Source organism: Coturnix japonica, chromosome 7 (genome assembly GCF_001577835.2).
Source record: "Coturnix japonica isolate 7356 chromosome 7, Coturnix japonica 2.1, whole genome shotgun sequence".
NCBI lineage: Eukaryota > Metazoa > Chordata > Aves > Galliformes > Phasianidae > Coturnix > Coturnix japonica.
In genome coordinates, this window is record NC_029522.1 from 9,550,378 (window position 1) to 9,564,889 (window position 14,512).

Genomic DNA, 14,512 nt, shown 5'->3' on the forward strand with positions numbered 1-14,512 from the left:
CCAGGATAGATATAAAAACAAATTAAGGCTATCACTGATATGTTGAAATTCAATACATAAAGGCTGGTACTCGCAGTAGCTAAGCTAAGAGTGAGAGAATGGAAATTGAGATGCAGACAAGAACAAGCCAGATTTTCTTAATTTCACTGCCAGATACATCTCAGACCACAGGAATGGTTAGGGGCTGAGCTTTGGCCCATTTTTTCCTTTTAAACAATAAAAACCTCCTTCCAATTCTAGGGCCACCACGTGTTCATTTATATCCTGACCAGATTTCCAATTTATATTGATTTATGCCAGACAGTTTGCAGTTTCTTTAAGCCACAAGCTGTTCCCATGTTCTTAGACAAATTGCAACACAAGCTCTTTGCTTTTTATTTAATTACGCATTCCATGAATAGCAGAAGTACCAAAGTTTTAAGTTTTAGTTTTAAATAGACTCACGACCTCCGTCCTAAACTTCTCTATTAAATAATTCCAGTCCTTTCTATGCACTACACCCTCTAAGAACCAGATCAGACAACAGATAGCACATGTGAAGCCAGCACAGGCAGAATTTTCAGCCAATTGCTTCCAAACAGGAGGTACCAAGGCCAACTTTCCTCCCCACTTCCCTTCAGCGAAGGCATTCATTTGAATCATCCTCATCTATTCATTTAGCAGTTTTCCCAGTACTCGCAGGTTATTTGCTCTAAAACTCTTATTCTTCACTGAAAGTGGTCACTAGGGCCATTGGGAAGAACTGATAGATTATATAGATAAACTGTAGTGCAGACAGACCGATTAAAGAAAACAACCTGCCACAGGAAAATAACTCTAGAGAAAAGCATCAGTAATTTTTAATTCTTTATACTCCCTGTTTCTTTTTCTCAACAGTGGAAAAAAAAGGAAATGAGATCACACACCCTGCTATTTCAGTAGGTTCCCAATAGAACTCTAACAGAAAAAGAACAGGGATTTATTTTGTATCCTGAAAAGGTTTTACTCGCACTTTCACACGACTCAATAAATCGTTTGGAACATAATTATTTCCCCAATGCTCTCCTGAATATCCTTACACAAAAGACGGCTGCTGGCAAGCATAGTTATCAGTAGGAATTTCAGCAGAATTGTTTAGTGCTTGAAATGGAGCAAAACAGAAGTCATTTCATTTGAACTGTTGCCGCTAATACAGTAAGAAATCTGAGTCAAGACCTCACCATCCATCAATGTGTAGCTGCTGGGAATTCCTCTGTGTACGCTTCACCACAGAGAAACATAACTCTATTCTCTAAGTGTTACTTAACAATGAAAGACACAGCTGCGTGCTATCTAAAATGAGTTTCCTGTCAGTATTTAACAGGTATTTTCACAGCTCTTCCAGTCCTCTATCAAGCTGCAAACTAGTAATCTGAACACAGTCTGAAAATAAAATATCAATTATAATACAAAGATGACCACGTGCATACGTGCATCTTCTAAGATATAATAAGTACTGTAGTAGGCTTGAATACTTCCACAGAAATAGTGTGCTGGGAGGAATTAGAAAGAAAGTGAGAGAAAGAAGCAAAAGCAACTGCAAAGAGCATCTGTAGAAAAAACCAATTATGCTGACCTGCCTATGAAACAAAAGAGCCCATATTCTATTTAACACCGTACTGAGGTGCTGTCACTTACACTTAATAGTCTAATATCCTTAGCATTATTAGCACATATAAACACATCACCAAGCCAAAACCAGCTCCTTACAAAAACATTTGCACTCTAAAATAATAATAATAAAAAAACTTAGTTTCATCTTCTAGTGTCACATTTGCTCCTATTTTCAATTTTTTAATCCATATACATGTAATAAATTTAGAAACTAAGAAACCAAAGCAGCATAAATCACCATCTTTTCGCTTCACGCTGAGCAGCGATATTGAGATTCATTGAAGATACCAATCACAAACACACAAAGTAAACTCAGAGAAATCAGTCCCACTAAAATTTCTTCTGCCGTGGAAGTGAAATTGCTTTCATCTTCTTAAAACTAGGACTAGATTGGTACTTTCCATTTTTTCCCATTATATGGACCATCATTTCCTATAAAAAAAGGAGCCCATTTCATTATTTTGGTGCTTTTGTGCACCTGATCTCTGCCTAATATATGGACTAGTGCTCACAATCTTCTGTGAACCTCACGTAGCATTTGGCATGAAGACGAATGCCCTGTATACTACCTCATATATTAACTTTAAACCTTTAAAACATTTGTTAAAATGTTGGTATCTGTGAAGAAATTTTGGATAAGCCAAACCCATCAGGAGGAAACAACATAGGCAAGATGTGGGCAAGATCACAGATTTTTCTTGCTATTGATAATAATCTTTCACATCACTTAGAAGTATTTACTAAAAGAGTGCCTCCCATTTTCCTACCCTGTTCTCTTAGATGGATCCATACTACTTTGTGGAACTTCAGTAGTCATAACAGAGCTCTCCTTGTGCAAACCAAACTTAGCTACCAAAGTCCAAGTAACCAGACTTTGGAGTACAGGAGTGTTATTGTTGCTATTCAGACAACTGGTCAATTTTACAAACATATCCCTGATAAAACCAAACCACTAGTGCTTTTTCATGTGCTTATATATGGAGCAGGTCTTAGTATTTCCTACCTAATAAAACATAGTAGTGACAACATTTTATTAGCTCTGTCAATTAAAAGTTTTTATGTCAGTGTGGACCAGAACTGCTCAAATTGGATTAAGAAAAACTGTCTGTATGAACTGGAATAAACATCTATACAATGAGAGCTAGAGGGCTTTTTCCCCCTCTAATTTTGCTTCACTAGCAGAGGTTCTGAAAGGTTCAATTTTAAGCTTCTAGCCTTGGGACATATTTACAGAGAAAAATCAAAAAAGCATTCCATAAATATTCCCTTTTAAAAAAAAAAAAAAAAAAAAAGTGGGCACATGTTGAAAGAGGAAATTCTGTTTTATCATTAAAGCAGCTTTATATCTTGAGAGCGTAATCAAGCACTAAAACACACTGTCCAGGGAGGTTGTGGAGTCTCCAGAATCCTGAACAACCTGTTCTTGCTGACTGTGCTTCAAGCAGTTGTCTTCCAGATATAACCACTCCACAGCTCTACATTGCTCAGAGCTTTAAACTCTTGGGATCATAGTCAGGGTGCATTACTTGAATTTCCAGAGGGACTCCAGCTCTAAAGGCAGTCTCTGGAACTGACTACTAGATCTAATGAAACACACCTCCAACATCAAGCCACCAAAACATGGCCACGGTTATAAGCAGAGGGTGCTCCACAAAAGGTTTTTGCATTGCATACCGCCCTCTCCTGGTGAGCAGGAAAGGGTGCAAATTTTCTTCATTACAGATCTAAGAAAACTATGCCAAACATAATTTCCATGCATGAAATAGTAGAAATGAGTTTTAAGACAATTTTTTAAAATATAAAAATCTACAAGTCACATAAATCACAAAAAAAAAAAAAAAAAAAAAAATTATAAAATCCAGTTTCTCCTGGAAATACAAAGCAGAAAGAATAACTTTAAAATAACTCAAGCCTTTGATGAAGGACCAGCCTTCATTAAAAGCACCAGGCACCAATCACAGAATCGCAGGAGTTGGAAGGGACGTCCACAGATCATTGAGTCCAACCCCCCCTGCCAAAGCAGGATCCCTACACCAGATCATACAGGTAGACATACACGCAGGTCATGAATATCTCCAAAGAAGGAGACTCCACAACCCCCCTGGGCAGCCTGTTCCAGTGCTCCATCACCCTCACTGTAAAGAAGTTCTTACACACATTCGTGCAGAACTTCCTATGCTCCAGTTTCTGGCTGTTACTCCTTGTTCTGTCTCCAATCTTGTTTCTGATTTCAGTACTAAAAAAAAACCCACATATTGCTCAAAGTAGAACTACCAAAGCAAATAAACAAATATAGAAAAATAGGAGGGTGGAAAGGCTCTTTTCCTTATTTGCAGTGAATAATGCACTTTCTTAACGCAAAACACACAGAAAATGTTTCTTACAATGTCCGTCCTCACATATTCAAGCTAACTTAACTAAAATGAAACAGATAGACCTAAGGTGCTATAACATGAAAATAACACGAAGATGGTAATAATACAAGAAGGATGGTGATAAATATCCAGAAGGCTGCTATAGGAAAAACTCACCAAAACGGATTCCTTCAGTCTGGCTGGAAAACGCTGAGGCAATCTCCACAGAGGAGTGATCTCTAAGCTGCCTTAGTGGTGGTCATTCCTTAAATGAAGTCTAGGAGAGATGGAGTCAATCTCCATCCCTTCCGGGAGCACAGCTGAATTACCCTCGCCTGTGCTCCCACAGCTGACCTGACACTTGCCTCATCTGATGAACCAGAGGCTTAGGCCACAATTGCCAGTTTCCCATACAGGTGTTCTGATAAACACAGCAGTACATTCGGGAAAGAGAAGGGCCCACATATGTGTTTCGAAATGAACTGCTCCACACAGAACCAAGGGTACCCACAGCACCGAACGTGCCCCACAGCAGCACACATAAGGGCCTTCTTGGTCAGAGCGGCAAATCCAGAGACAAACACCGCCCAATTTTTCCTCATCACTTTTTCAGTCTGGTACACTTTCCAAACAAGGCCACACTGAACATAAACCAGACACAACCATCTCAGCATCACTTAACAAACACAGGATGAGACCAAGGGATCATCAGTGGAGCATCTCAACAAATAATCACTTCAGAGCCCTGCTGACAGGTAGCAAGGCGCAGTGAGGTGACCACCAACAAAAAGAACCTCGACGGCATTAGCACAGAGCAGCCCCTCGCGCTCTTTTTCAAAGTTCTATGACGCCACAGCTGAGGTGGGAGGCCGTTATATGGGCACGAGCACCGCGCCGTTCTGGTTTCCTTATGGGCGGTGGCAGCGATGGGCGGGCAGTGAGTGCAGGGCGGGCATTGAGTGCAGGGCGGGCAGTGAGTGCAGGGCGGGCAGTGAGTGCAGCTGGCGCAGGCGCGCAGTGCGCTGAGCTGCGGGCGGTGAGCGGCGGCCCCATGAGCGGGCGCTGCCGGGCGGGCGCAGCGTCGCTGCTGTGGGGGCTGTTCGGCCCCGCCGCCCTCGGCCTGGGCGGGAGCATGAGCCTCTGCGGGACACCGGCCGCTTGTGCCGCTGGGCCCGCGAGCGGTGGCGGCGGTGGTGGCGGCTTCTCCTCATCGCGGCTGAACCCGCCGTGGCTGCGGCTGCCGGAGGTGGCGGGCGCGGAGCCGCAGCGGGCCAACGAGCTGCTGCTGCTGCTGCCTCCGGCCCCGCGCGGCCCGGCAGCGCCTCAGCATCACGTCGTGTACTTCCCGGGAGACGTGCAGGTACGGGGCAGGGAGCTGGAATCCTGCGGCTGAGGGAGCCGGCCCTGCCTGCAGCCTGGGGGAAACGTCTGTAAACAGCGCTCGGGGCGGCATTTTTGGTGGAGCTGTGTCAGAGCGTGACTTGGGAAAGATGGGGGAGCTAGAAAACGGGAGCTTTCCACAGCGGATTTGTGGATAGCACGGTCACCTGGCTGCTTTCGAGGTGTTTATGACCGTGCCTGTAAGGAGGCACGTGTTGTCTCTGCATTGACAGACGTCGAAAGGAGCCTGCAGTGCACGCGGTGACTGCACACATCAGGTAGTATGTAACTGCCATTTCAACGGTCAGCACGGACTAAGAATACCCTTTAAGTTGCCACTGCTGCTTGTGCTTGTCCAGTGCTTGTATTGCCCTCAGGACCTGTAACAGATCCGTGTTCTCTGCCTTTAGGGATTCAGGGGTGAGGATCATGCGTGAGAAAACCTATTCCTGAAGGATTAGGTCTATCGTTTGTCTGTTAGTAAGAGAAACGGTATTTCTGCAAATGGAGTAAATATGTTATAACTGTGTGTTTTGGAGCACCTTTCATATGAGGGAAGGTTAAAGGATGGGTTTCTTTAGCTCGGAGAAAAGAAGTCTCCAGCAACCTTTCAGTACTCAAAGGGAGCTTACAAGCAGGAGGGGATTGACTTTTTGCATGGTAGGACAAGGGGGAATGGCTTTAAACTAAAAGAAGAGTGAATTAGGTTAGATGTAGGGACAAAATCTTGACTCAGAAAGGGGTGAGGCATTGTCACAGGCTGCTCAGGGAAGCTGTGGATGCCCCATCTCTGCAGGCGCTGAAGGCCTAGTTGGATAGGGCCCTGAGCAGGCTGATGTACCAGTTGTCAACCCTGCCCATAGCAGGGGATTGGATCTGGATGGACTTTAAAATTCCTTCCAGTGTAAGCAATTCTATTATTCTGTGTCATATTAGAATGAGTAATACTTTAATTTCCTTTTGGAGTGTGAATACTACAGAAATGATGTGTACTCGAAGATACTTACTTTAATTATGTTGATTTTGGGGATATAAAAATGTGTGATAAAAAAAAATTGAAGTAGAATAGGTGAATTTAAATGGAGTATTTAATTAAATTATATTAAATGGAATATTTAACATATTTCTTGTTCTTAGAGCCTAGTAAGAGAGCATCTCTGTAGTGCCAAATGGTTCTCTTGGTTGTGATCCCTCCTTGTGGATGTGCTGGATGGAGCTGAGCTGTTTTTTCAATGTAGTAATGCGTCTTTTCTATCTTTTAATTTTTCAGAACTATTATGACATCATGTCTTGCCACCCAGAAAACTTTCAGTGGGAGCACTGGAGTTTTGAAAATGTTGCTACCATACTTGCTCACCGATTCCCTGATAGTTTTATTTGGGTTGTAAAATGTTCTCGAATGCACTTGCACAAATTCACTTGCTATGACAACTTTGTGACTAGCAACATGTTTGGGGCACCAGAGCACAGCACCGATTTTGGAGCTTTCAAGCATCTCCACGCGTTGCTAGTTAATGCATTCAGACTCTCTCAGAATATTCTGCAGTCCCAGAAAACTGTGCATGGTTTCAGCAAGGATGCAAAAGTGTCTGCTTGTAAATCAGAGCCGCAGTCTGTTCCTACAGCGAATGGCTGCTCAGCCACAGAAAGAGAGAAGGATTGTGAATGCTCTAATAATTCCACCATGAACTTCGTTGCACCGTCTGCTGTAGATGCAGTGTCGTTTACTTTGATTGGCTTCAGTAAAGGTTGTGTGGTTTTGAACCAGCTGCTTTATGAGCTGAAAGAAGCGAAGAAAGACAAGAACACAGCTGCCTTCCTAAAAAACATAAAAGCCATGTACTGGTTGGATGGTGGTCACTCGGGAGGAAGCAATACTTGGGTTACTTATCCTGAAGTGCTGAAAGAACTCGCACAGACAGGAGTTGAAGTTCATTCTCATGTTACGCCGTATCAAGTGTTTGACACAATGAGGTCGTGGATTGGGAGAGAGCATGAGAAATTTGTACAGGTACTTGAAGAATTTGGTGTTGAAATAAATGATCAACTACATTTTGCTGATGAACTTCCCTCCCTAGATAACCATTTCAGAGTACATGAAGTATTTTGAGACTGTATCGAAATAGTATATTCATCATAAAAGCACTTTTGATGTGGTAGATCCTGTTATCTAGATTTACAGCTTTGAGCAGATGCTTTCTGAAGAGAATATGAAATCAGTCCTGAGTTGCTAATAGCTGCCATATACACATTTCCAGTAGCTTCAAAAGGTGGACATCTGCAAGACGTCATCACTCGGTTCCTGAAAAGGGAAAAAAATAAACCCAAAACTGTTATGAAGAGTTATTCTATAAATGTTTTGTGTTGTGTGAGTGTGTCTTGTCAAATTACTGGCAGAATTTTTAGTCTTGGGTATCTAAAGTCATATGCTGCCTTCAATGGGATTTATAAGTACTCTAGACTTTCACATGTCTGGATATGTCAGCTTGGTAGCTTCCAGGGCTAAAAACGTTGGTCTGTGTCCATGGCAGACACATTAGTTTTTTGATGGAAGGGTAGTGATTGTTAGTTATCTTAGTTTTTATTTTGTTGAAGATTGTTTCCTTTAGTTAACTAAATCTTCCAGTTTTTTAATGTTTCTCCTAATTGAGAAAGTCATGAGTATTTCCCTTTGGAACAATAGTGTCAATCTGTTTTTCTTCTTTGTGAGCTCTTTTCCTTTTCTGTGCCTGCAAAGTTTCCTTAACTCATTGCACAGTATCTGCTTGTGAATAGCCATTTTGCATTGAGTTTGAAAATTTAGACTTAGCTGCGTTGAGTGACCAAGAATGTTTGTAAGGGTGTAGTTTATTGCTCTTTTGACTTACCTTGCTATTGTTTTGACTAACTTCTGTAAGGACCAGCAGTAATATCTGCATTTTCAACTCAAGGGGTAACTGTAGCCCTTCTGATTTTGGACTGGTGAAGTTTTTCTTACAAAGTGTAGCATTAGTTTTCATCTAGATCAAGCTGTAAGTACATGATGTATGAGAAGTTGCATTAAAAATTTTAGTCTGCTGCCTGTAGCCGTTTTGTAGTTCTTCTGTTTGTAGAACTCTTCTCCTTTCCACATATTGCAGTAGCTGCTTGTAGAGCTGTCCAAAGATCTGCATTCAGAGCTTAATGTTCTAGGCAGGAAATTAAAAGGAAAAAGCAAAACAAAACCAACACCCAATTCTAACTAAAATCAAAGCCAGGCAAATGTTGCTCTTGCCTCAAACCTGAGTATTTTTCAGCATGGAAGATGGACGTAATGCAGTTGTTTGTTTTAATTCTTGTAAACAACGTTTTCTATTTATCTACAAATAAATCTTGGGGAATCCTTAAAGACAACTGCAGCTTTTAACAGTGAACCTGTGGCTTAAAATGGCTTTGGATTTCCTGAAGGATAGAAATACAAAAGCAAGTTAGTGAAAACTGTAGAAACAAATACAGCTCAGTTCTGAAGAGAAGTTTTTTGTTCAACACTGTTCCCATGTTTGATTGCTTAGCGTACCCTTCCCTCTGTTTCTTGCTTCCTGTTACTCTTACACTGCTTAAGGAAAGACCTGGGTCGTCTTTCCTGTACTGGGATATTTTGAATATATGGGTTTCACTGGAGACAGTATTCTGACATCTGTTGCAATATTGATGCACATATTAATTACCAGATCATAGATCCATTTCTAACCAACTGAGTGCCAGCCAAAACAGCAGGACTGGGTTGCTACAAGCTTTTGTGAACAGCTATTAAAATGTTGGCATCATCTTCAGAAGTTCCTGAGCAGCTGCCCTTTGGAAATAACACTAACGTGTTTGGTGGAGGTGGCTTACAATAATTTGTTAAGCAAAATCAGCTCAAACATTGCTGTATTAGTTTGAAGAATAAGCACTTTGTTATAAAGCTAAACTTACTGTGATGTTGTGGAGGGAAAACCGCCTGTTTTTTTTTCATTCTCTAACAGTTGTAGTACTCTGCTGGATGTGCATCGTTTATTACAATGCATGTTAAAAATGATATGCAAAAAAATATAGAAAATAAACTATTTGTAATGGGTGAAAACACTTCAACGTGAGTGTAAAATGCTTAAACAAGCAGTTGAGTTCTGTTTGTTATGTCAGGTGCTTGTGGTGACCTAGTTTAAAAATGATTTTATTTGAAAGCATCTTTTTTTTTGCAGAGCAGGCTTTGTGTTAGCACAGTTAGCATCCAGCATTCTAAAAGAGCCTCCTGGAAACTTGCATACATAGGAAAGCTGTTGGTAAAGTACCTAAGGGTGTGAATGTTTCTATGTTAGGATGACATGGGTCATAGTTTGTACGTGCTTGTTTCTTGAGGATAGCTGTAAAGGCAGATTTTTAGTATGCTTAGATGTAAATACCTGAAGTTGAGTGGCTTCCATTCTTTTTTACCCTTATATTTTTGAGTGGAGTAAGGAATGTTACACCATCCTTACTGCAACCAGGTATGTAATAGCTGTTATCCTTCATGTTACTTGCTTGCTTCTTGGATAATAGGAAAGAGATTCTTCAGATTTTGAGGAATGCTAATATGTTTCAAGCCACAGCTGTTAAAAATCCCTTTAAGACTGTGCTCAGTTCTGTGAAATTGTCCAAATTACATGTAACGTAAATGATTCCGTTTTGATTGTGTCTTAAATACCAGAAGCTTAGCTGACTTGTTTCCTACCAAGAGGTAATATAGTCACATTTCTGTAGATGCTTCTGTAATAAATTGGACCCAAATTTTGAGAGGTGATCGAGGGTCCAAGTCCTAAAATGTTACTGAAATCCTTTGTTCTCCCAGTGATAACATCTTTCTGCCTCCATATGTAAGTTAGCACTAGTACTTTAAAGTAAGTTGTTCTAGCTTGCTAAATTTACATTATTGCTGCTTTAGAGATAACTTTTAGGAGTTACATGTATTTAAATAATCATAGGAATTATTGCAAAGTCACTTCAGGAATTAGGAAGTCTGGCTATTCATTAATAAATGTGTTTGTATCTGACTGTGCACTTAAGTTTTCCTAGAAGAGCCTTTTTGAGCTATTTGAAGACACAAAAGTCACTTTTTTTTTTACCTCTCCCTCTTGCGGTGCTTCTGTGAATGTTGTCCTTTCTCAGCTGAAGTTACTTTGCTGCCTGTGTGGAGTGAAGGAATTTATTCTGTCTTAGAGACTGTAAGTTGAAGTACTGCGTTTATACCAGATCTATCAATATACTTCTAGTGCATATCTTAAATTATACTGGGGTTTTATTTTTCATCTATGCTCAGTGTAACAGTGGAATGGTATATATTCACTGTTTCTTGAGATCTGCTTCTAGGGTTTCAAAGCAGGTATCTATCAAATAAACTAAATAACTGAAGGTCTGTTAAAAACCAGACTGCACTGACTTATTTGGTATCGCTTGGAAACACAGCAGGAAAGATGTGGGTAAAATCAAACCCTCCAAGATATCATTAAACTTTATTGGAAGTTGATTACTATTCTTCTTGCCTTTGTTGATGTCAATCTCAGCCCTGTCAGGTGATTTCATTGGTCTTGAATTTTGTACTTTCGAGGATAATCCTGTCTTGTCTCTTTCAAATAATTCATTAAGTTTTAAGAATACTTTGGATTTGCATAATATTCTCTATCTGGGTAACTTAAACTGTTTTGTAAATGTGATCCTGCAATAATAATGATTAAAAAAAAATAATGGAAAGGATGAAGACGTTTCATGAAAAATTATGGATGTCTCAACTGGTTTGTATTGTTTTTACAGAGTTTATATATGGTTCTGGCATAACTGTATTATATATTAATCGTGTATTAATGTAATCATGTATTAATCATTAATCATGTTGCTTGAGGTATTTGTTGCACTGTTTCTTGATAACACAAATAATCAATAGTGCCAGGTGTGTTTTAATACAGGATATATGCAATGTACTCTGTAGCTGATAAGCTACATTGAGTAGCAGCCAGCATAGTTATACTGAGGAACGTGGTTTAGTGAGAAATGTTGGTGATGGGTGGATGGTTGGCCTGGATGATTTTAGAGGTCTTTTCTAGCCTTGGTGATTCTATCCTTCTATAGTTGCTTTAGCATAAAACCCTTATTGAGCAGTGCTTTGTATTCCTTGTAGCATAGAAGCCAAGAGCCTCACAACCCATCTTGTAGCAATATAGCTGTTAATCTGTGCTCTCCTGTGTGCCGTATTTTTAGGTATTGCCTAGCAGGATCTACAAATGTACATTTGGTGCAGGGTGTCCCTGTACAAAACAAAAAGCAAAGGCTCGTGTCTCAGACTGCAATCTGCAGGAGACAGCCTCTTCAAATCACAGTTTGTGTTACTTCTTCAGAATCTCTGCAATCTTGTATTGAAATCTAATTTCATTTTTGTAAAGAAGGTAGACTGAAGGAGGAAAAAAATAAAACACGCAACTTATAATATTCTTAACTTCACAGATATTTAGGCACATGTAAATATTGCTGATGATAACCTTGAGGCTAAGGTTAGTCCATTGATCTTACTGGTCTCTTAACTCTGTTAGGGTCCAAGATGTGTGTTCTCAACTCCACTAAAATCACATAAAGTAAGCAAGTCGTGTAAGGTCATGTAACACCCATGTGGAGGAGACAGATACTGCTTTTGCCAGTGCCAGACAGACACTCCTGACTGAACTCATTTTAGCAGTATTAGCATAACATATTTCACTTCTCCCACTGACAAAAAGAAAAAAAATCCCACCAAGATGTTTCCCACACAGTACAGGCTGCTCCACATCACTAAGATTCACCATGAAGGCAGGCGTTTTGCTCAGAGTACTTTGGGTTTTAAAATAGTGATGTCTCTATAGTAGTAGTTAATACTTCTGAGCGTACATAACACCTATATTGTCTGCACAGATGTAGAAACATTCATATCTACAGCTCATCTCTCACACTGTGAAATCACCACTTTCAAATAGGTTGGCACTTCACAGAGATGACGCTATGGCTGACTCTAAATGTCCCAGGTATGTAAAGAGACATTTTGGCCAGAGAATAAAAGAATCTTTTAAAGCTGTAAAGTAATACATAGATATATATGTAATACATAATATAACCTTTACTGTGGTAAAATCATCCTTGCCTCTGTCAGGTTAATAGACTAATTGTGAGACTAACTATGTGAATGAGGCAAATATATTCATCCTGAACATTTGAAAGCAATTGCAAATATTTCTGATCTTTTGTGATTGAATCCAGTCTTTTTAAATTAGACATTTAACACACACTCTATCTATATCACACCTGGAGAGAACCATGTAGTCAAGGGAGGTCCATCAAACCTTCAGCATGCATATGATGGGCAGAATCTTGATGCTAAAAGAGTATTTTGACATCAGTTTTGGCATTTGATTCTTATTACCGGAAACATTAGGAAAAATGCTTCAGAAGTGTTTTTTTTTGAAGTTGTGTGTCATCCTTGATACTTTTGATACTTTGATACTTTTGTTGCTGTGAACTTGATTACATTCTAAAAGCACTTGTTCAAATTTCACCCTAAACATATGGTTACTACTGACTGCAGATACTGTAAGTACTTGGTCCAGAGCAGCCTGTATCAGCTAACTAGCCTGTTATGTATGCTAAGAGTGACTGTTTTAAATGTCTAAGATGGTCAGCAGTTATACAACTTCATGTGTTTTACTGTGGAATGATCCCATTTTGCTGTGGTTCCCTAAAGGACAGACTTCCACAGAACATTAGCAGCTCTAATATGTTATTTCAGTCATTGGTTTTCAATGTGGCTACGTGTGTTCTCTCACTGTGTTAGCTGGAGCTTATTTCTTTAATACTTACACCATTCACTCATCACTACTGCTTACTTCACAACATCTATCGCAGTGGTTTGAAAGCACCAAGGTTTTTTTATTTTTAATGTTTTATTTCTGAACACTAACTTCAGTATTTGCATCACTAGACACGTTATGCTCAGATTAAGAAAATACACTTATAAACTGCTTGGTTTCTAATTTAACAGCATTTTCAGAGCAATGTGTTTTATATGAATTTTTTAAGAGACTCAAGAAATTGGTTCAAAGGGAAAAAAAATCTTATGATGCTGACAGAATAACTGCTGTGCTGACCTTCTCACTGATCTGCATGGAATACTATTTGTTTGTCTTTCTCAAATATGTGCTTACATCACTAGGTATTCACTGATGAGGGGAAAAAAAAAACTGTGTTCACTCACATTTCTCATAACACAATGGAAGAGAAGCATGAGCAGGGCTGGGTGACCACCAGCTGATGGTCACAGTGAGATGACCTCATCTGCTGTCATATAAAAGTAAAGTTGGAAATATGAAGCAGAAGTAGCTGCACTTCCTATAGCTCTTGGCTGACGTTTAATTCATGATTGTCTCTGCCCAGCCAGATACGTATTTTCCAATTCAAACTTCACACTAGCCCAACGAGCAAATTGTTGCAGCTTTTCTGCTGGGCTACCTCCACACTGGTTAACTACATCTGAAGAACAGTTTCCTTATTTATACCCGAATGCTGAGAGGGCCTGAGAACACCAGGCTAGTTTGTGCCTCTCTTTTTGCAACAGAGAATTAAGAAGTGGTAGAATGAGAGATCAGCACAGTACTTCCTCTGTACTAGTGTAATGAGAAGCTGCTGCCAGTTAGAGTTAACAGAGCTGCATCAAAGGCACAATGCTGGAACAGCTTTGAGTATCCTGCAGGCTCTTTGAGCCTTTCCATTTACTCCTAACATACAAAAACAATTCGTGTGTTGCTCTTGACATTACAACTTCGCCAAAGCCTTTCCCAGCCCAACAGGCACAGGTTCCATCTAAGCAGTATTGCACAAGCAATCCTTCAACTGCAGAAAAAATTTTTACAGACCTGTTTGTTATTCTAGATCTAAATTCTACCCACAAAGTGCACAATGATGCCCATCAGAATCGCTTGACTGAGTCAGTTCATGTCTATTCATTCCGATGGCTGGGTGCCCATTCACATGGCAGCAAGCCATTTTTGCTGGGTTAAACTGCCAAGAAGAATAGGTTTAGAGAAAGAATGGGCACAGTGTAGCAAGCCCCTGCTACTCTGAAGAGTTTTTTTCCAGTGCCTTATTAGCCCTACATA

General features: G+C 40.1%; 1 protein-coding gene across 1 annotated transcript; it reads left to right on the forward strand.

The window, feature by feature from the left end:
* Positions 1 to 4,908: 4,908 nt before the first annotated feature.
* Positions 4,909 to 11,241, forward strand: C7H2orf69 (chromosome 7 C2orf69 homolog). The gene is made up of 3 exons (XM_015868178.2): positions 4,909 to 4,923; positions 4,961 to 5,346; positions 6,637 to 11,241. Coding segments are annotated over exons 1-3 (1,227 nt in total). The 5' UTR covers positions 4,909 to 4,922; the 3' UTR covers positions 7,477 to 11,241.
* The last annotated feature ends 3,271 nt before the right edge of the window (positions 11,242 to 14,512 follow it).